We start from the raw sequence: 23,687 nt of genomic DNA on the forward strand, positions 1-23,687 counted from the left end.
ATATAGCCCCGGTTATGCCAGAGTCAATAGATTCAAAGTTTCTAAACCAATAAACCACGTGTTAATTGGAGCAAAATATTTGAACCTTAGTTCAAACACGCGAATAAAAGGAGGTTCTTTCATAGCAGGCTTCACACATTCGTGGCGACAGCACGGATACAGAAGTTGTCCCACACATAGTATAGAGTCATTTAGATAGACGTAGTGTATAAATAATCACCAATTCGACCCCGTTCAGATGAACAAGTCTCAAGACCCCACTCCTCTGTTGCCGTGCCCTGATGTGACATATGGCACGCCCAATCATCAAGTTTAAAAGCTCTTACACAATGTCAATAGACAGAGGGGCAAGTTTTCAACCCGACTGACACGAGTTGCGGCCTGTTCGATGTGGTCCATTGTAGCATTAGACGCGCTGATATACGACTATCATATGCATGCTTGAGGGATGTATCATACAAGGGAATGTATTGTGATTACATATAGAATACTTTAAATTCACACGATCAGCACATATATTTCTTTACACAATTCTTAAGCAGATCACGAGGCATAGCGAGGATAACACACACACCCATGAACTTGCAGTTTTCAATACGCCAATACGAACCTTTGTGATTTCGTGACGGATTTTAATTCCAGTATTTCGCTATGTTTGTTAAGGTATGTTAGTGTGTACCTTACAGTGATGTAATTTTCAAATACTAAATTGGAAAAGAAGATATACTCTTGAAAGTTGGATTTGGTCAAAAACTTTAAGTACAAACGTTATCAGAACGTTACAAGGCGAAACATTGCCAGCCTGAGGCCCCAAAACACAACAGTGAGTGAGTGATTTGGGTTTAACGCCGCTTTTTAACAGTATTACAGTTATATCACGGCGTGTCATCTTAATGTGGGAGGAAAGCCCGAAGTGATGCAGGTCTTAGACATTTACCACTTCGGTGAAACCCACGAGCGCGGGTATGGTGCTGACAAACCTAAAAACATAATCGGGGTGAACCGGGATTCGAACCCACAATCATAGGTTTCTGGCGTGTCCAGGGGACGCAACTCTGCACAGTGAATCGCGGCGCCTTAGACGACTGGGCCACCCGTGCCCCCCAAAAACACAACAACGATACCAGTATTAAATACTTCACCATCGAGAACCATTTCTTGTTTGTTTCATTTTAGATACCATCAAACATGGGTGTATTTCTTTTGCCCGGTAGTTTACATAGTACTGACAGTTGATGCAGAAGAGCATTGATGTTAAAAAAGACGAGATTGTAATAGCTACAGAATGGTAAATATGCATATTATGAAATACGTTAAATGAAAAACTAATATAAATTGAAGTTAAACAATGAGATAAATTTAGCACCATTAGAGAATAAAAGCCGCTTTAAACATATTTTAGTTAAATGTCTTTATTGTCGGAGAAAAGCAGCGATGCATGCCCTAGAAGTAACCATCTTGGAGAAACCCAAGAGCACGGGTATGGTGCCGTTAGAACTATAACCGGGTTGAAACTGGATTTGGAAACATAATTTCTTTTCGGCAGTAATAGCACGTAATCTACATAGAGTAGTGTATTTACATATATTCGCGTAAATAAAGATTCGCGGCAACGCTGAGAAAACATATACAATGAAACCTCGTTATTCCGGACCCCGTTAATCGGAAGACCCTACCCCCGGACACTCACTGCTGAGAACGAATACATGAATGCAAAGAGACACGAAACCATAATTCGTTAATCCGGAAATTTGTTAATCCGGACGATTTGAGTGGGAATTTTCTCTTTCCGGATTAACGGGGTTTCATTGTTTGTGGTTCAAGCAATACGTACCTCCATGGTTATGTGTGAAACTTGGATTGGGGAACCAGTATCTGTCCTCGGTATAATCCACACATGATCCACACTCACTTCACACAGAGATAGACACTGTGAGTACACCAATATAAGGACAAGGTAGTTTATTACTTTCCCGTCGAGCTCTTTGTCCACTTTGGTTATGAAATACGACGAGGTTGTCAGTTACCAGATATATATATCGAGCTGTGTATCGAATAAATAGTCACCTGAATTCGTGTATCGGAGAGGTACATCCACAGTATTACAAGGAACCTTCATATACGTTCCTCACAAATGGAAATCTGGGACTCATTAATCAACCTTTGCCAGCCACGTCTGTAATTCCAGTTCCTAAGGCACAGTCATTTAACCATAGTCATTGAAAGGTATGTATCCCCATGTGTTAGTGCAAACACAAGCGATAAATGGCGTTGTGGTAGTTCCGCAACACCTGGAGCAAAGGCACCTGCTCACCACCTCGCTCTGCGTCGAGTAATTAAACACCTCCGTTATGTCGTCTCCCTGTCGCTGTGCAAACTGCAGCGTTATCCACTTGGCTGTCGACTCACATGTCAGTAACACTGCTGACTCCACCAACCTCCTCTCACTGCGACGTCAACGGTGGAGATGCGACTTGACAGCCGCCCTTACTGTGATAGTTCCGCTTGTGTTTGCTGCAAGGCAAAGGGAACGAACATGTGAGGGAAGTGATACACAACAGTGTCCGTGTACAGTGAGGCTCGATATATAAGCGACGCCAGGTGATCACGCCAGGACATTTGGGTATAGGAAATTTGAAACTGTGAACGTAGCGTATTATCATGAGTATTATGAAAAAACAAAATCGATTAGACACGGCAACAATTATTCTATTTTATTCCACTTGAGTGATCATACACAAGGGGTTTCCTTTGTGATAAAAAAGGAATGCTCTGGCTTCCTGGGTATCGAAGGGTAGAGCCACCTGCCCTCCCCCTCACGCCCCCCACCCCCACCCCCTCCCTCAACTCCACCCCCAATTCCACTGTAGGTGAGGGAAACAAAAGGTACGAGCTTGCACTATACCTACGTGGACACGGGACCTTCCCCAGGTGATGTCGTTGAACATCTGAAGGCGTGCCCTCAACACTCGAGGATAAGTGCACGTGCTACCTGACCCCCACCCACCCGCGAGCTACCACACGTTCTGTTCTCAGGTGTGTGCGTGCTGCGAGACCCGACAATTACCGTACCTTGACTGCGCTTGCTCAATGCAGCCACCAACCGGCAAATCTTCGGGTGTAAAAACACCACCTTGTGGAACCCCGTGGGTTACGATGGAGAAAAATGATCCTCAAAACGACACAAATTACTGCCACTACCAACACCACACAGCTGTAACGATTTGAATTTCAAGGACCACACCGTAATACACACAAGTAATACCATCGAATCACAACATCCGTTGATATACAGTTGAGATGGTCAAGCCCAGGGTGGGGCTTCAGCATAGCCTGTCCACCTCACCGGTCAGCCTATAGTCAACACGGACTGTGTCCACACTGCGTCGGCCAAATCAAACGCCAGTATCCTCGACCGTCCCCCACACCCGGGGCTGCTCTCGTACAACCCTGTCGGGTAATCCCCGGTAATCTTATTCAAAGTTGTGACGCCTTATCTCAGCCCCAAGCCGCCTTCTTCGAATGAAAGCCGTTAGAGTTATAATAGCAGTCTATACGCGCTCCAAGTCTCTCATACACAGTCAGGTATATATACCGCGATACACCAGTTATGTCGCTATCATTGCCCGCTCGCATTCCTCTGGGCCGCTGTGAGGTGATTGTACTGGATAGTTATTACATTACATAGAACATTTATACCAGGCTTCAAAGGCGGAAGAATGGCAGTGAAGGAGGGTGGCTGTATCGGTTACTATTCACGGAACACACAAACACAGTACTCAGTCAACAGTATATTAAAAAACAACAAAGTTCCCACATTCTTCAAATTCGCGAAGAAAAAGCTAAATATTTATCTTACACTAAATTTTATGTCATATTTTTTTAATGACAAAACGTTTTGGAAAATCGACCTAAGAGAAAATCAGCAGGTTAATATTCTATATTAACAATAGAAGTAAGTGTAAACATACGATTGTGAACATAGTGTCTCATTCTGAGACGGTACGTGTTCAGATTAACCATATGGAACCTAACCCATAGTACGTTTGAAAGACGCGTCATGTTTTGGAGCTGTTTCCAACATATGCGAACATGAAATATGATCTATGACACCTTGTCTTCGGTCCTTCCCTTAACACCTGATAAAGTGGAGTTTTAAATTGGCGGGAATTACTATGATTCACGGCTCGTGCTCCGGGGACAGGGTTTCGGCTTGAGCGGCGTTTGATCTCACGTGTCACGTGTTAGGGGGAATATATGATGAGTTGTCACACCTGCGGGGAGATACAGGTGGAAACCAATTATCCTCATCACCAGGACCCAGGAGGGGAGTGCGTTGGCCGGAGAGTGCGTAGGAAGAGCGTGTTGACGCCGTGCACCGCTCGCCTGCTGTGGGAATGTTTGAATATGGTACAAAGGTGCAAACCAATGTGACGGTGCGTTATAGAAGTAAAATACATTAATGTGCAAATATAAGCCTGTCTGTTTTTTTCATGCTGTAGCTGTTGCGATGTAAATGTGTATTCCGTCGTAATGAAAATATGTATATGTTACTACAGTAAACTACGTTTGTGACGAACGTGCTTCTAACGAACAGACGGATATAACGAACTGGTTTTTTTGTCCCGGCCTTTTGCTGTATATATGCTTATAACGAACTACGGTTATAACGAAATAAAATTAGTGGACCCTTTGAGTTCGTTATAAGCGTAGTTTACTGCATTTATATGAATACAACTCCCTGGCAGCAGTACCCCATTGTCGCGTGTTTCGAAGCATTAAGTCGAAGTGCTATATCAATATGTACCTGAGATCCATGTATATATCGAACCCATTTTCAAATCAAATCTAACATCTAACAATCTATCTATGTTATATCGTTGTTACTCGAAGCTGAGGATATCGAGATGTCTGTGCTGAACATGTATAGATCGATTCCAGTATTTGAGGGTTATCGATGCACGCACGCATACACACACACACGCACACACGCACACGCACACACACATACACACACACACACACACACAAATCAAACTGCAGAATAGAGGATTCATCGACCACGAGACAATATTTTCCACTGACTTACATCAATACAATGCAACGTGCGTTGTACATCAGACATTTGTAAAACTTGCAAGTGACATACAGTCTCGTTAATCCGACACTCGTGTATCCGACAATCGGCTTTATCCGACACAAATGATGGGAACCAATTTAATCAGTGCTATTTAGACCCGTTAATCCGACAGTCTCGCACTCCGACTCCGACACACCTAAAGAACCACTAAAAAAGCTGCTGTCTTGAGCATTGCGGCACTTGTTTCAAATTAACGACTTCCATTCCAGACTATGCTTTAAAAAGTATTTTGAATCAGTCATACAGTCCGTAACAGTAGTTTTGTGTCAAACTTTAGAGTTGCATGATTATAAAACATATTCTGCTAACAATGTAACACAACAATATGATTATTTCCTTTTTCCTTTTTCGTATCATTATCTATCGTGTAGTTGTCCAATTTTCGATCACGAACATTGATACTACCTAATTTCGTTTATCCGACATACTCGTTAATCCGACATAATCATATGCAACCAACAATGTCGGATTAACGGGACATGACTGTACCTGGTAACAGTACATATTCAAATATATGTAATCATCACTTTGTCCATCTAGACATTCGCTCCTCGTTACGTAACCATAAAACAAAATATTCTGAAATATTTAATCAATTGCACACCAAAATAGACAGCTAGGCACCTTGTGCTCAAATGATTGCACAGAAAGCCAGTAGATGACGTCATCCAGACAACCCTTCTGACCAGCACTGGATGACTGATGGTATGGGCTTACACCTTTAAAAAACAAACCCTGATTGCGCAGGTACACGTATTTTCTTAAAGATTTTCAAAACAAATATGACTTTTGGAAATTGGTTGGGGAATTTCATTGATGTTTGACAACCTTTAGCAGGAACCTTTCACGAGCAACCGGCACATGCAAAACCCACTGCTGAATGGCCTCGGGGAACGCTGTTTACCAGGTCACGTGATGATAGTGCCCAGACACGACGTCACAGCACGTGCTGTAGTCTCGCACAGTCACGTGAGATTTACAGAAAGATGAGAGTTGGCCCTGATGTCAGTGACGGCTAAGCATAAAGTTAAGTAGAGACATGTCATGGAAGCTACTTCGGAGAAAGCAAAAACATGTACACACAGCCCGTCGTGTTTTACACTCAAGTAAATTTACAGACCAAACATACATGGAGTTTTGACTTGAAAATGTGGGTGTGAAAATGAGTACATTAGTAACTCATTTCTGCGTTGTCCCTGCCTAACCCCGAGTTAATAAATGTTTAGTGTGTATAAAACACTGTACAAGTATACTCATTCTGACATATTAGATTTAAGTTTTGTTTGTTTGTTTGTTGTTTAACGCCGCACTCAGCAATATTCCAATATTTATATTCTGTAAATAATTGAGTCTGGATCAGACAATCCAGTGATTGACATCATGAGCATCGTTCTACCCCATAGTCTTACTATTTCTTGAAATGAGGATGGATTGGTTACAATGGCGGCGTATGAACGACATAATATATTGCATCATATCGGCATGGTTTACCGCCAATCTGCTCCAATCTTATTGTTCAAGTTATTTTACCATATACTCCACATAAACTGACGGACAAAAGAAAGTATACACCATTGTTTGATGGAGCTAAACGAAACAAACAAGAAATGATTATTCGATTGTGATGTTTTTGATACAGGTATCATAGTTGTGTTTTGGACCTTACGTTTGCAGTATTTCGGGGACTGTTTTCAGTCTTGTAACGTTTTGTAATTTGTTATTTAATCAAATCTAATTTTCAAGTGTATATTTTCTTTTACCGGGCAGTTCTTATAGCTCGAATAATGCTGGTTGTGACATGAAACGACATTCATTCACTACAGTATTTCTGAAACGGCGTTAATCATTGATTTACTATAATTATAGTATCATGTATGTCACAGTCCGTGAGACAGCCTCCGTGGTCTAGTGGTAGAGCGTCTGCCAGTGGAGCGCAAACTCGGGGGTCCGATCCACTGCCTCGTCCGTAACTGCTAAAATGTAACCAATATCCAATAAGTCCAGTATGTACATCTTCAACGGATTGTGGACGGATTGCAGTTCAAACCTGTAGAAGATGCCGTCATTATATTATCTTTAGCGCATTATCGTGTTCATTTGGGATCGAATTGGTAAGTGGTAGAAGAAGCAACAATTCGCCGTATAGAGTTGTGTCCCTTAGCCAGGATCTGCTGATTGTAGGTTTGAAGCCCCGATTCCCATGATCCTTGCTTTGTAGCGCCATACCCACACTCGTGGCTTACCATCAACGACCTGCGTCACAGGATATTCCTCCCTAATTATTCTGTTATTACTGAAATGCCACTCAAAATGGTCTTAAACTCAATACCCCTGTCTGACGCTCGGCATTAAGGGGCTCAAACAAGGACTGGTCGGCTCGGAGTCAGCATACTGTGTCTGAGTGGTGTACGTCGCTATATAAGTGCAATAATTGTGAACGCGACGTTATACCCCACTTCACCTCACCCTAGTCCGCGAGGGTACTGGGACATTATCGCATGGTTTGACCTAGATGATTGCCTGTCCCGCTACCCACTAGTCGCCGTGATGTAATGAATGAGTGAGCTTGGGGTACCGCCGCTTTGAATAGTATGGTCCACCTCAGCCCGAAGTGATGCAGGCCGTGGACGCTTACCACCTTGGTCAAACCCACGAGCCACGGATATGGTTGCTCGAACCCACGATCATTGCTTTCGGACACGACTTTGCAAATCGTGAGGACCTTAGACGACTGAGCCATTAGTTCAGCTATAATAATAATAATAATAATAATACAATTCCTTTTTGATAAATTCAATGAAATCATTTATATCACTGAATTTTCTGTCCCCTTTGACACCAATTTGATTGACAAGATTGAGGAAAAACTATGCGGACCTCGCTTTCGAAATGTCCCGCTTGCACCCTTAGGTTTGGTACCTCCCAATCTGTTGACTGACATTGGGAGAGTACCCGGGTTTGCTACCAGGAATACAGCCATGACAATCAGGGTAATGAAGAAGGCTGCAGTGTTGGGGAGTCTTCGCATTCTCCGAAAAGTTCTGGGTGGGTTTGATTAGGCAGCACTTTGTGGGAGAAGTCTTATTCGCTGTAGAGGGGACAGGGGCCCTGAGCTGATGATGAGCCTAACAAGTATGACTGTGCCAGGATCACCCAAACCCTCTTTGCTGCATTTTTTATTTTAATCTGTCCCTTATGTCACTAATGTGATTGACAAGATTCAGGAAAAACATGGCAAATATGCCGGGTTTGCTACCAGGAATACAGTCCTTCTGACAATCTGGGCAATGCAGAAGGCTGTAGTGTTTGGGAGTCTTCACATTCTGCGATATGTTCTGGGTGGGTTTGACTAGGCAGCGCTTCCCGGGAGAAGTCCCTTTCGCTGTCTGGGCTGCGTGTAGAGGGGTCAAGGGCCCTGAGTTGATGATGAGCCTAACAAGTTTGACTGTGCCAGGATCACCATAACATTTTTTGTTTTAATCTGTACATAATAATAATAGTAAATAAATAATAATAGGCTATTTATATTGCACATATTTCCAAACCACTCAGGGACATGCTTAAAGCGCTATTATTACCCCGGTCTCTGGATCAATGTGCACTCAAGAATCATTCTCAGCTCCCTGGGGAGTATACAACCCAAGCTGCCTGTTAGGCGCTAGAAGGTTTACAATATTGCTGACTACAGCATACGATAACATTCACTTACTCTTAATCAGTCAAATATATACACTGGCTGGCAATGGCTTATGTTTAGTACATGTTCAGCCGTGTGCCGTGGAAACTGACCTAAGCTTTAGTTATTACCACCAGTCAAATCTATAGAGGCTGGTGTATGCATGTATGAACAGATTGTCCAAAGAAATATTTAACAAAGCATTAACCTATAAATGTAAAGCTTTTATCTGTTTCATGACTCGGGAATGCTAATGCACTCATGCAGGAAGCTGGCATCAAAATTTGGTCATCAAAATACAATTACAAAATCGAAAGCCGGAGTCTGCCATTCTGAGAATACAGAATCAAATCACCTGATGACGCCTTGTCTAGAATTCTCACGACTAGGTTAACCTGACCAGAAGTCGGCTACACTCAAAACAGGCAGAAAACAAAGAAAGAAATCCATTACACGAGTATTTTCTCTCTTTGAGAGGCCACAATAACCGTAACAGTAGTAGACATGTTCAAGGCAGGTCCAACACATCAGCCTGTTTTAAATGTCGTGTAGTTAATGTAATGCGCAGCAAGGACCTCAATGGACTGGAGTCACGCAAGCGGGTATTTATTGGAACAAATTACGCCATGCTAACTACCCTGTGGCATTGATACGGGAACAGGCTTTGTGGGAACATGATGAAGGGAGGGTTTCAAGGGAGAGTTGGAAACATCTAAGAAAAGACCTGATGTCAGTACAAGGTTGAACACGATACTCCTTTCTTCCGGTCGTAACTGCGTAGAAGTGTTTGTGTAGGAATTATATGTACGCAAACGTTAATCTGTAATATATTCTTTTTGAGTTTGTGTTTTGCAATCAACGGATGGGGAATATATATAGTCTGAATTTTACCAATTTTCAATATAACTCACAACGCTATATTCGGTCGTGCACAGAGGAATTATATTTACGACCGAATATATTATACATGTATATGAACGTGGGTTTGTAGGAACCGATTGTGGAACATTACAAATCAATAGTATGGTAACTATGTTGTTACTTATATGAAATGTTTATTATGTGAATTTTCATTATGGAAAGGAAATTTATGGTATTTATTTCCTTAGCGGAATGAGTGAGTGAGTTGGATTTAACGCCGCCTTCAACAGTATTCCAGTTATATCACGGCGTGTCAGCTTAATGTGGAAGGAAAGCCCGAAGTGATGCAGGTCTCAGACGTTTACCACTTCGGTGACAAACCTAGAAACATAATCAGGGCGAACCGGGATTCGAACCCACAATCATAGGTTTCTGACGCAACACTGCACAGCGAATCGCGGCGCCTTAGACGACTGGGCCACCCGTGCCCCCCTTAACGGATTGATATATTTGTGAAACTTTATTTGAACTGACAGCGAGAGGAATATTCGTCGAAGTTTATTTGCAATACTGACCTGTAGCTTTGATTTCATTTAGAGAAATGATGTTTATGATATCCTAATAAGTAATTTGCGTCAAGAGGGATATGTTCATTACTGATAAACTTATCTATTCATTTACTATATTGGCTGATATGTTCAATAAGTAATTTGAAATGATAAGATGAGATGGTAATGTGACTAATATCCTTCTAGCGCCTCAGAGGCAGCTTAGGATATGTACTCCCCAGGGAGCTGAGAATGAAAATCGAGTTCACACTGCTCGATTGACCGGGGTAAAAAAATAACGCGTTTTGAGCTTTCGGATGTGGATTAGGCGCAATATAAATACTAGTATGTATAACAATATAATTAATCAGTTTTGAGTTCACTTCCAGAGAAATGTTCGTGGACGGTATTTTCAATACGTAATTTGTGTCTATATCGAGACAACTGCAGACGGATGTGAAGAATATGATCAATATTCAGTTCGGAGTTCACAAATGATAATGGACGATATTGCAATACGTAATTCAAAAGAATATGATCAATACTATATTTGGAGTTCATTTCAAGACAAATGCTTATAAAAATTAAGTTAAATAAAAATGTCACTGGAGTGTGTGTCCAAGGAACGAAAAGCGTTTAAAAAGGTTATACAGATTCAAGTTGGGGTTAACCCTGCGACGGCTGAATAGGGGTTTTATGTGAGGTTAACTTCGCAACAGATAACATGGAAGCACAGAGATTGATTGGACATGGAATTTCATGATCATGTGACCTTAAGTAGTGGGTAGCGTCCACGTGACCAATGACGCTCCCATCTCCACCAAAATATGCACTGACCACCCCACCAGCTGACCGAGGCAAACCAATCTTTAATGTATACTGATTGTTATATAATATGTGTGTTGACATGTTAATTGCTTTATCATATGTAAGTCGACATGTTAATCACACAGATCGAGACGGTGTGACTTATCGTGGATTACCTCACGATTGCGTCCGTCATGTTAACAAGAGATATATTAAACAAAACACACTATCAGCAATATATACAACCTGTCGTGCCCTCAACACGGCATTCCACACAGGCAGAGTGTCTATGCATACCTTGGTGTAGACGCAATGGCGTGAGGACAGTTCAATACTAACGCGTCAAGAAGGGACTGTCTATCTGTATCTGGATGTATTCCGTGAATGAACGTGTTGAGAGGATTTAAGAATGATAAACCTGTCAATTTCCCTGCCATAGTAACAGAATAAAAGTGATTTATAGCAGATTTATTACTAGTTGTAGATCCAACAAGGTACTCTGTCAATGGTGGGCGGGGATAAACATATGAAGGTTTAAGACTAATCGCTTCAGTTCCCAATACGGTTCTCGTTGCTTCAGAGCAGAGGAAGTCAGTGTGAGTGATCATATCAAAGAGATATGTAGTTATGTTCCGTGTATGTATGTACATGGAGAATACACTCCGGCTATTTAACCTTTCTGATGTTTACATGTATCGATACTTGACTTATAGGTGTTCTTTGAAGTATATTATTGGGTCGTTGTTCGATCTGTTGAAAACAGCGAAGTTAAATGTCATGTTTGCATTGTCGATAGAGTTCTCGTTACGCACAGACAATAAATGTTTCATAATGCTAACACCGTGAGTGTCGGGTTAACACTGCTTTGAGTGAGTGAGTATGGTTTTACGCCGCTTTTAGCAATATTCAAGCAATGTCAGTGCTGGGGACACCAGAAATGGGCTTTACACACTGTACCTATGTCGGGAATCGAACCCGCGTCTTCGGCGTGACGAGCGAACGCTTTAACCACTAGGCTACCCGACCGCCCCAACACCGCTTTGAACAATACATCAGTTGTTTCATGGTGTGTGGACTTAATGTGGGAGGAATATCCTAAGTGATACAGGTCACAGATGGTTACGAGCACGTTATGGCACCGGGAAACCAAGGATTGTAATCGGATGGAAACTGAGAATCGAACCTACGACTAGATAGCTACAAGGGAGATAATTCTACACAACAAAATGTGACACCTTTGACCTTAGATAAGATAAAATATTTCTGCGGATTAAGATCATATACGTGGATTTAAGTGGATTTCCTGGATTAACAATCCAATTTTAAGACTTTGGTTTCTTCATTTCAGACAGATTTATGGCATCAATTCTTCATTTAAAAGACAAATTCAGAGGAAAAGTACGAAGTGTCAACCTCATGAAGGGTCTTTGTGTAAAGGAGACATTAGGATCACTCTTCACGGTTGCTTACTGCACGACTTGAACAATGCCATGCGCTGAAGGTAGTGTGTTCGACCTGTCGACGTACAGCACTTCCACAGACTCGACTACAAGGGTATTTGCAATGCTATCAAGTCCCGGGCGGGGACGGGGTCTCAAGGGGGGCCCACTTCACACGGCAGACACAACAGTCACTCGCGTACATCTACACCAGTGTGATCGCCACGGCTGACCATTTCGTCAAGTGGAATATCAATAATACTCGCTGAAATCCAGGTATAACAAACTGAACATTGGTAAATCCTAACGTCCTGTCATCTATTCTTGAATGATCCGCGCTGTAGTTAAACTTTGTTAAGCATTGCCCCGGAATAGCGCCAAGTGTCAGAGGACATGTTGTGTATTGGCCAGTACCGGGTATTACACAAACCATGATGTTAACACAACTCAATGACAGTAAACTATGTTTACAACGAACATGCTTGTAACGAATTGACGGATATGACGAACTTAAATTTTTTTGGTCCCGACCATTTGCTGTGTACATGCTGTACATATCCCTATAACGAACTACAGTATACTACGCTTATAACGAACTCAAAGGGGGCACTTCGTTATAACCGTAGTTCGTAATAGGGTTAGTACAGCATATATACAGCAAATGGCTGGGACCAAAAACATAAGTTCGTCATATCCGTCAATTCGTTATAAGCGTGTTCGTTATAAACGTAGTTCGCCGTACGGTTACAACGAAGTTAAATTAGTGCCCTTTGAGTTCGCTATAACCGTAGTTTACTGTAAGGTGTTTGAGCTCTGAAATTGAAAACCAAGATCAAGGTACGGGAGAAAACAGCTTTGATGAATAAGGTTTTAACTGACGTAATAGGGAAACATTGATCGCCTCATGGCTAACCCTGCAGACAAAAAACATCAAATATCTATTTCAATCTCTGACATAGGAAACTGGGGTCAAACTGAGTGTGAAAATTCAAAAAATGTCAAAAGTTATCTCTACTGTTACAACAATGACACAAATTGTTTTGGACAAGGTCATACGTTTCTGGGGTAGCCTAGTGGTTAAAGTGTTCGCTCGTCACGCCGAAGACTCGGGTTCTATTCCCGACATGGGTACAATGTGTGAGGCCAATTTTTGGTGTCCCCTGCCGTGATATTTCTGGAATATTGCTAAAAGGGTTGTAAAACCATACTCACTCACTCATACGTTTTTGTTGTTGACGGCATCAGAATGGGTGCAATGACAACAGGTCTTCAGCAACCCATGCTTGCTGTAAAAGGCAACAACGCTTGTCGTAAGAGGCGACTAAAGGGATCGGGTGGTCAGGCTCACTGACTTGGGTTGATACATATCATCGTATCACAATTGCGTAGATCGATGCTCATGAAGTCAATCACAGGATTGTCTGGTCAGACTCGATTTGTTACAGACCGCTGTCATATAGCTGGAATATTGCTGAGTGCGGCGTTAAACAACAAACAGACGAACAAACACCATGGTGTGACCATTAAACAAGCTGATATTGGAACCTCAAAATACAGAAACAGAGTTTCTGGTTGTTCTGTTTTGGGATCATTTTCCCCAACTTTATCAGAATCCATCGATCAATCGAAGGCTGAACAATGTAGGGCGGGTCTGCCATATATCACTGACACATTATTGACAGGTGAAGTGACCCTGTTATTGGATGATATTAGTTTCATCGAGGGTGCCCGTGGAGTGTAATGATCTTGCAATGTTCAATCGGCGTGTATATCTATCTCGAAACAGTTGGCATTAACCCTACATAAAAAATTGTGTGTAATATATTTAACTGACATCCAGTTACGTTCAATTACACTTTAGAGTTAATCAGTCAAAACCAGAATACGATCTCTGTTGAGAACAATTATGACAAGGAGATGTCTCACAGTCGCGGCACAGGTCGTCCTGTCGTCCATGGTTCCACGTGCGCTGCCTCACTTAATCATGCAAAGATATGTATCGATTCCGACCCTTAATCATGTGAAGAATCGAAACGATTATGATCCTTGGTCTGTCAGCATCACGACCATCCTCACTGCATTACCGCATCATGCATAACCTCGAACAACACATGGGGCGGTCGGGTAGCCTAGTGGTTAAAGCGTTCGCTCGTCACGCCGAAGACCCGGGTTCGATTCCCGACATGGGTACAATGTGTGAAGCCCATTGCTGGTGTCTCCCGCCGTGATATTGCTGGAATATTGCTAAAAGCGGCGTACTCACTCACTCACTCGAACAACACATATTGATAGGTATGGGTACTCCAGCGCTTATATCAACTTGATATTGCACATTCGTGTTTTCAGTTGGATGTTCAACATGCGCGTGCTAAAAGTAACTGTAAATATACCCTCGGTGTCACGAAATATCACCGGGGTATTTGGACAAGCGCATTTCGTACAAAAGAGCGACTTGGGTTGACAGAATGTCACAATATATGTATTGGTATAAGTCAAACAAGTTTTCTTTTCATTGACAAAACCATGAGGCACAGGCTATAGGTCCACAGTTCCTCCGCGATTGTGTGAAATGTGTTATGTTGTCACTGAGTTTGCTGCTGACACCATCACAAAGAGACAGATATGCCGTGGGTGTCCCCGGACAGGGGTCTACCATTGGTATCCCAACACACGTGTAAAGCAATAGTTCAGACAGTTAATTAACTAAAAACTAAACATATACACAGTCAAGCATTCAAAATATTTAGTTTTGTTATATTTCTTAAAAATCACTTGGCACCATTCCCAATACTTGTATTTAATTTTTCCCAAATGTATACATACATTGTCTTCAGAATGTGAGGGTGACCATTGCCCTGGAGCAGGGAAAAGGGGAAATAAAATGTTTAAAACAAAAAAGAATTAACTAAAAACTGAGTTTGCACCCGTGTCTGTGTATCTTAGTTTCAGAGAATATAATAAATATTTACTACATATCTGTATTTGTGATTCAGAAGAAGAAAAATGAAATTGTAGCTACAAATATGGTGATATATTTGTATATTGAATATTTATATATTTGCATTAACTTCGTAACTTTCATAATTTTTTATTTACATTAATCTTCCATAATCCTGAAAAGTGTGGTAGTTCCAGTTTTAACTCAATAGTTTTATGTGTATATTATTTCATGTTTATTGTAACGAGATGAGACTTAAATGCCGCCTGTCTACAACCCTGCGCATAGTGGGTGCGTTGACGTGCGTCCGCGTTATCATCAATAACCAGCTACTAATGACAGTCTAGACGGCATCTGTTTATCTCCCGCCATCTATACTTACATATACACAACACGATAGTAACACAAAAGTCTATCACTAACTACCCTATTGTCGAGCACATAATCCACACAGGCAGTAATAGTATCCCTATACCTTAATCCACTACCACGAAGCATGGCTGTGTCTGTTGAAGACGGCGCCCTTCCTGTCAACAGAGATCACTCCTGATCGATACAGATCTGGAGATAGAGTTGTTGTCGCCTCATACGGGCAGGGTAGCGACTCTAAGCGTGGCTGCGGGCTAACCTATATCATAACGAGAACCTAGCTCAATGTTTACATTCACAAACAGTGTTGACTATGATTTTAACTTTGCTTTATATTAAACATGTGAATTTCTATCATACGGATTCATTTTCAAGAGGGTCAAAGTGCTACTCAGAACGGTTGTCAGTTCATGCCTCGTGCGCTGATACACCATGGTAAGAGTCAGAAATTTGAAGCAAAAAGGGTTAAGCTTTATAAGTTCTCCATGGGGTTGTATACTGTAGTAGTTATTCGAGACTGGACGGGGCATAACAGCAGTTGACTGACAAATGTTGACCGTACCAGTATTTACAAATGCCATGTCCAATATATCGTATACCCAAACTGTTAGGCCATTAAAGAGACTTTCACAGTGAGGTATTTGTACGGTAAACAGAGCAATGATGTGTATTTGACGCGGAGTTTTGAATATGAAAAAAACGGTCGTGACCTAGATTGACGGTCTGTATAATAACCTGTCACCCCGTACATAATGCACGTGATGATAGAACACATAATTACCTCCTGTGTGTACTGTTGTCAAAGTTGCGTATTCAAGTCGACAGGGAGCAAGAAGATGAAAGAGCAAAGAGAACAGGGATGGCTCTGTTCACTCATCGTCAATGTTAAGAAGCTTCACCTTCAGCGTTAAGAAGATAGCTTTGTAAAGAGAGTATTTGTATCCCTGATCCATATACCACGTATTGGATTAATAATTTCGTAAGAAAATATCACATTATATTAAACACCCATAACGCCAATATTTGATATTTTCAGCCACAATATTCGGTATGGGTGTCTACAAAAATGTATTAAATTCTTTTAAATAAGATGATTGTTTGATGATACAGTAACTTGTACTGTACAAAAACGTTGGCATAGGTGCAACAAAAAATCACTTGTACCTACATCTTATTCAGACTTATCGTGGCGTTAAACCCCGCCCCGGTTTGATTAACGAAGACTCTACCTTTGTGCAGGTGTCTGGAGGGCGAATGTCCTATATAATTACCATCAGAGTGGGACCTTTCCATATAAGCTGTACTCCTAACTCATGTACATTGAAAAAACACTATACGCCCTGTTATTTTTTCCTGGTAAGGTGCGCAGTGGTCAGTGTGAAGACCAACATCCCAGTGGGCAGTCTAAATACTCTCTCAGCAGGTGCCCGTTGTTTACCTGAGACTATATGCAGTGGGTAAACAAGACACATGATTAAGAAGGACATGATGGTTTTTCCTGTTAATGTCAATGCATATTGATGTGTGATCGTGCGGTGAAAGTCTTTGTTCAGTGTACACATAAAAACAACTTCAACTGAATAATCGCAAGTCACGAACAGTTCTTTGAAGTTTATGAATCGTGTTTTATCGTTTCAAGTTTTTTTATTTGAATATATTGTTATGCAAAGAGAACAGATACCGCGGGTCTTTTTTGGTCTTAGGTTGTGTTGTTGTTTTTGTGCTAGTGTTTTGTGTATATCTGGGAGATAGATACGGTCACTGTGTGGGAGGAGGGTTGGTTACAGTACCTTCATATATTCGTGGTCACCCCCTAGACTAACATTTACACTCTGAAATGAACATATTTTATAGAAAAAACAGCGGTTAACTTATCTTATAAATATAATAAAAAGGAGCCCAGAGACTTTCGTCATTGAAACTGTAGTAATCTAGACTTGCCCACTATTATAGACTTGCATCGGCTAATTTTGATACATTTTTTTCAGGGTCTGTATGACAGGCATGTCAACTCCCGTATTATTTATTCTAAAAGGGGTCCCGAAAATGAAATGAAAAGTTTGTTGTATTCTGACTGTAATACTATATTTCACTTTAATGCAGCGTGGATAGACTTACACTTAGAATAATAATTAGAGTTTTCTTTCTTCAAAAGAGCCTTTCCTCTTTTGCTGTGGAATCAAGGAAACTAGACTTGTCTCAGTTTGATCTAGACTTGCCTAGGTTTTTCTATCTATCTATCTGTCTGTCTGTCTGTCTGTCTGTCTGTCTGTCTATCTATCTATCTATCTATCTATCTATCTGTCTATCTATCTATCTATCTGTCTATCTGTCTGTCTATTCCACAGTCATGGCGCAGGACTATAGCGTGGATAGCGATGTTCTTGCGGTAATGTAAGCACATCGTCTAGCGAAACGTAAAGGTCACATGAATGCATTGGTTTGACCCAACGCGTGCCCTTGGGTCAGCTGCCGTCTGGCGTCTAGCTTCAGTGCACGATGACCATCGGTCACTTCTCGACACCAGGGGTCAGAGGTAGCCATCACACATTCAGTGTTCACTAATCCTAGGCAATACCTGCAAATCCTCTATGTCTTTGCTCACACGACAAGCGTGATTCAACAGCCGAGGTCAATACACACTAGCATTGTAGGGAGATTCCCTCATCCTTGAACTAGGCCCGACCACACACTGTACAGATTAAAATACAACACGTGATCGCAGTGAGTTTAATTTGTGGCCATTAATCAACTTCAGACTAGGTAATAAATGACCCACACCTTGACCACATGGCACAGACTTTGGACCATGGGGCGTAGGTTTCTGTTGCGAAGACGTGATAAGGATGCCATTAAAACATTTTTCTATGGGAATATATCATTCTTATAACTTTCTTTTCGCTGCAGTTAATGGTTATGGGAGCTGAAGTGTGCTACACTCAGGTCGTAAACGTTTATATCAATATTTTTAATCAAATTTTAATATTATTAATTTAAAAACTGAAACCTATATAAATATCCTTTATTGTATGATAAATATGAAAAACTATAGTTAGAGAAACTTGTTTTCCACTAGCCTTGAAACTATTTACAGTTGAGTTTAAGCAATCCAGGAATTTATTCCCTCCAGCTGTGATAACTGTGGTGTAATGTAGCACAGTGCAGAAAATACTCAACGTTTAATATGCAACTCCAGGCCTCCATTCTAGCGTTCTCCGGGCTATGATCGGGCATAAAACTGTGCTCATCGTGTAGCATGAAGTAAACAAGATTCAGTAATATATTTGTAGTTGTCGCACCATGTGTACGTGGGTGAGTATTGCTTTACGCCCCCATTATCAATTTTCCGACCACGGCGGTGACATCAGGGGTTGGGGGGGGGGGGTGGGGGGGTGGGGGGGGGGGGGGGGAGCACTGGAAGTGTCGGGAGCGGTTTTTGAATTCAGTAAACTACGGTTATAACGAATTCAAAGGGACCACTGATTTTAGTTCGATATAACCGTAGTTCGTAATTTACAGCATATATACAGCAAATGTTCGTTATATCCGTCAGTTCGTTATAAGCGTGTTCGTATAAACGTAGTTCACTGTACACTGGAAGTTGGTTATAAAATATATGAGGGTAACATACCTGCACCAGGAGGGTGGCTGGATGGGGGTCACTGTATTAGATGGGAAGGGATGGTTTGGGTCATTTTTGTTGGGGGTGGGGGGATATGTATACAGTAGACTGTAACCTGGCCTTACAATATCAGAGGGGAGAGGGTACCTCAAGGACGAGGGGTACCTCCAGGTGGATAGGTGGAGGAGGATGGACGGAGTCACTGTAATGGGGGTGGTGGGAGGTTGGGGAGGGGGGGGGGGGGATGAGGTCGCTGTAAGTTGGGGTGGGGGTGGAATGTAGGTATGTCAGGTACAAGCCGGGCCAGTGTCCACCTGTCTCCCTCCCACTCAATTAACGACGGAATGTACTCATAACGAACACTGTTTGTGAGATACCGCAGCGACCGCCATCATGAAGTCAAGTAAAGTTTAACCGCTCTCGGAGCTAAACTGAGTGTGTTGGATTTGTAAGAGAATCTTTTATATGCTTGGTTTCCTTACATTTACCCGACACACAGTAGTATAATACGGGAAACAGAGGAATTACCTGCTGAAGTCAATATTTATGTGACACTAATCTAAGTGTAACATTTATATTAAATTCCTAAAACAAACCAAGTTTCATCATACAATTTTACTTGAGTTTGTTTTACACAATTCCTAATGATAAAATGAACAAACATATTTTTTCGATATGTAAAATTATCATTTTATATTCGACTTTGTAGAATATCTCAGAGATACTTAACGCCATGTTTTCAATTAGGATTCTATATATTTCTTAACACTATTCAGAAGTATTAACTAATAATATAACAACGAAACATTCTTGATGAACACACGACAATGTACAATATATAAACTAAACTCTATCACTTCATTCGATCTCATTTGTAAAAACTAAAAGCCGCTATAGTCAGTTCATCTTGGCTCACATAACAACAAAATGAAATAAACCGTTCGACTCACCTAAATCCTCTCATGTAATCAAGACAACGGATGGACAGTGTCCGCTGCGTTGACCAACAGTCACGTGACTCTACTAGTCATCTTTGACCCAGGTATATCCGCGTATATCACGAGACCCCCCTAGCTGAATACCACAACCCCGTGTTACACACAGCGACCAGTGGCCATGTCGGATTGATGGGCACCGAGTTAATAACAGCACCGATTCTAGATTTCCTCTCCACCCGACTTGCGCTATACAATTTGTTCTATACACCTTCACATTAGGAACGTGCCAGAGAGGTAGCATTGTGCTACAGGAAAATTGGCCCAACACAAGGTATTCATGTTGAACAAGTAGGCCGAACTTTGAATAGAAGCAAAACAAAGGTTGTGAGTGATTACTGACGGGTCGGGTATTATCAAATATAGACTTACAGAAATATTTCCTCTTTCAATTTTCTTCTTTATCGAGCAGATCGGGTATTTCTTCCACCGTAGTTGCGTGACGAGTGTGGTCAGAGCAGTTTGTCTGCAAGTTATGTATTGCATGCGGTGATGGTATCGCCCGTGCTGTGCAATACTTGTGCATATTATCTGCATGGCTGCACTTCTTTGTGAAAGTGCCGTTATTGACACCTGGCTAATACCGTATAAGAAGTATTAATGTCATAAAAATAATCTCCATTGTATTACTGGCATAACGCATTAGTGAAGGTAATATTCATGGCGGTGATCTGTGTACGGGTCAGTGTTTATATTCACACACATATATTCACGTTTGATAAACTGTTGGATTTATGCTGGACGGGGTGTTTACATTGAATTATGCCCATACGCAATCAACATCTACACCGCTCGATAAACAGGAGCTCAACATGAATTTACCGTTACACTACTCCGAAATGGTGTGTTATAGGAAAAAGCATAAAGTGAATATGGATTACAAATTGTTTTTAACATATTTGGGAATCGAACCCGCGCCGGTTCTTTAGCCTTGGGGGATATACCTTATCTGCAAGGCTACATGTAACAAAATGATCCCACTAAAATACAGTTATTCTCAAAGTTCATTGTATATATAGATATATATTTTTGTTCCATGTAGATTTTCTTGTTCAATTTGTAACATTTAAACTGTGATCTTGCTGCTGTTTTGTATATACAGTAAATCCATTAATCCGGGCGATGTCGTCCCCGTGAAACAGTTCGGTTTGGGGAATCACTGTAATTCCCTTTAATACTGTATAGACGGTTTTTTAATCGTACGGAAAGCGTTTTTTTTTTCGGATCAACGGCGTTTCTCTTTTTTGCATAATTTCAGATTCCTAAAACTGTGTATACATGGTAAATACAACAGATCCCAATGACGTATCTAAAGCAGATCTCAATGACGTATCTAAAGCAAATCTCAATGACGTATCTAAAGCAAATCTCAATGACGTATCGTAAACAGATCTCAATGACGTATCTAAAGCAGATCTCAATAACGTATCTAAAGCAGATTTCAATGACGTATCTAAAGCAGATCCCAATGGCGTATCTAAAGTGAAAGAGTTAGATGTTAGGCTTGTTTCCGAGATCAAAATCTAGTTCCAACCCCATCACGCCTGGAGACACCAAGAATAACTTCACACATTGCGTTAATGTTGAGAATCGAACCCTGGTTTTCGGCGTGACCAGTCAACGCTCTAACAACTAGACAACCCTAAGCCGTATAAGTATAAAACTACCGAAAACTGATAATTCAAATGATATTCAATATGTTCTCACCTGTAAACAAGGTATACCTGGCCGTCCTCTCAATCAACCTACAATTCGAACAAGATTAATCTTGCATTAATCTAAACGGATTTAGAAATCATATTTCAGCGCACATGTCGGATATGTCAATGAGGCTTCTCAACATAACCTATTTACGTTTAAGGGTTTAAGGTCGTGATTTGTTTTCATTGCTTACCAGATTGTGTTGTATAATAACATAACTGTTGTTGTCCCGACCGCGGTGAGATTTGCCATGACATGTTGATCTCCTTAGCATGACACGCGTAAGTCCTCCACCATAATCAGCTTGACATTGCACCATGTTGTCTCGTACGGTCTATGTAAGATTTATATTGTCATAGACCCGGTTTCACAAAGCGAACTTATCCTTAAGTCCATATTGTTGTGGCACGATGTCACAAATCAGGAGAAGGTGACTTATGGGAGCTTCAGTCCTGCCCGACACTGATCAAGTACTGTTTCTTAAATATGTAGTTTGCGTCTCCATAGGCGAGTGACTTGGTTCGAAATAAGGCTTTGTTAATAGGCGAATGGGTACCCGGTAGGATGAGATTAATACGAATGCAGAAACTTTTAAAAAAAGATGGCAGCATGGCTTTTATACTCACCGTTGAGCTGGGAATGTAATTTGAGTGAGTCGGGGTAATATAATTATTTTGCGTTTTAAAGTTCTCAGTAGAGATGACCTAACCGTAAACAATTTGCCATACAAAGGACAGGGTATTATAAGGGCTATGTTTGGTCTTCGTAAAAAGGCTTTTGGTTTTTATTAATAAATATTGATTTTTGTTTTAAGTTTGAAAGTTATCGGGAGTGTTGACATAATGATTTATATATATCAACATGTCACTAATTATTATGTTTCTTCTCTCAAATTAGGAAACTTAGAGGTTTAGAGCGCTCATCACTTTTTTTAGATGACCAAGTCTTTGTTTCTGGGGAATAGGCGCAAATTTTCACACTTGTAGTGAATCACAAAAAAATACTACAATATTAAGAACAGACTTTGTGTGTCCTGCCAAATTTGGCATTTGGACTACATAAATGATTACAAAAAGTTCCGTCACACACACACACACACACACACACACACACACACACACACACACACACACACACACACACACACACACACACACACACACACACACACGCACACGCACACGCACACGCACACACACACGCACACGCATGCACACACACGCTCACACGCACACGCATACACACACACGCTCACTCACACACGCGATATGGATTAAAAGAACTGAAGTATGACGAAGTGAATAGTCGTATAACTATGTGGCTTCATTTGTCTTCTATTTCCAAATAGCAGTAACTGTGTCACAGTTAACAATTTGTATTCCTTATGTGGACAAACTTCATCCCTTACATTTTCAAACATTGATTATGCGTTAACAAAACGACTACAAACTAGTTTATCACAATATCATAATCATGTTGAAAAAAAGTCAACTAATTTTAAATAGGCCATGTGTCGGCAAAGATTAAGTAACTTCAGTTTGGTCATAAATCCATATCGCTCATGCTAAATGCTAAATCTCTACATGCTTAA

The 23,687-nt window shown here is 41.1% G+C and overlaps 1 protein-coding gene across 4 annotated transcripts in view; it reads right to left on the bottom strand.

The window, feature by feature from the left end:
• Positions 1-23,687, bottom strand: part of LOC124140561 (ras association domain-containing protein 10-like) — a 49,536-nt gene that overhangs the window by 14,236 nt on the left and 11,613 nt on the right. The window contains exons 1-2 of one of the 4 annotated variants that reach the window (XM_046508198.2): positions 20,768-20,838; positions 1,835-2,514 (exon numbers count right to left, since the gene is read on the bottom strand). In XM_046508198.2, coding sequence (XP_046364154.2) covers positions 1,835-1,840 — 6 coding nt within the window. In that variant the 5' untranslated portion in view covers positions 1,841-2,514; positions 20,768-20,838. Of the gene's footprint in view, positions 1-1,834; positions 2,515-2,909; positions 3,002-3,072; positions 3,639-20,767; positions 20,839-23,687 lie in introns of those variants that run through there. The other 3 variants (XM_046508196.2, XM_048386110.1, XM_046508197.2) reach the window with 3 other exon arrangements.

Source organism: Haliotis rufescens, unplaced genomic scaffold (genome assembly GCF_023055435.1).
Source record: "Haliotis rufescens isolate VD_foot unplaced genomic scaffold, xgHalRufe1.0.p SCAF_6, whole genome shotgun sequence".
Classification (NCBI taxonomy): Eukaryota; Metazoa; Mollusca; class Gastropoda; order Lepetellida; family Haliotidae; genus Haliotis; species Haliotis rufescens.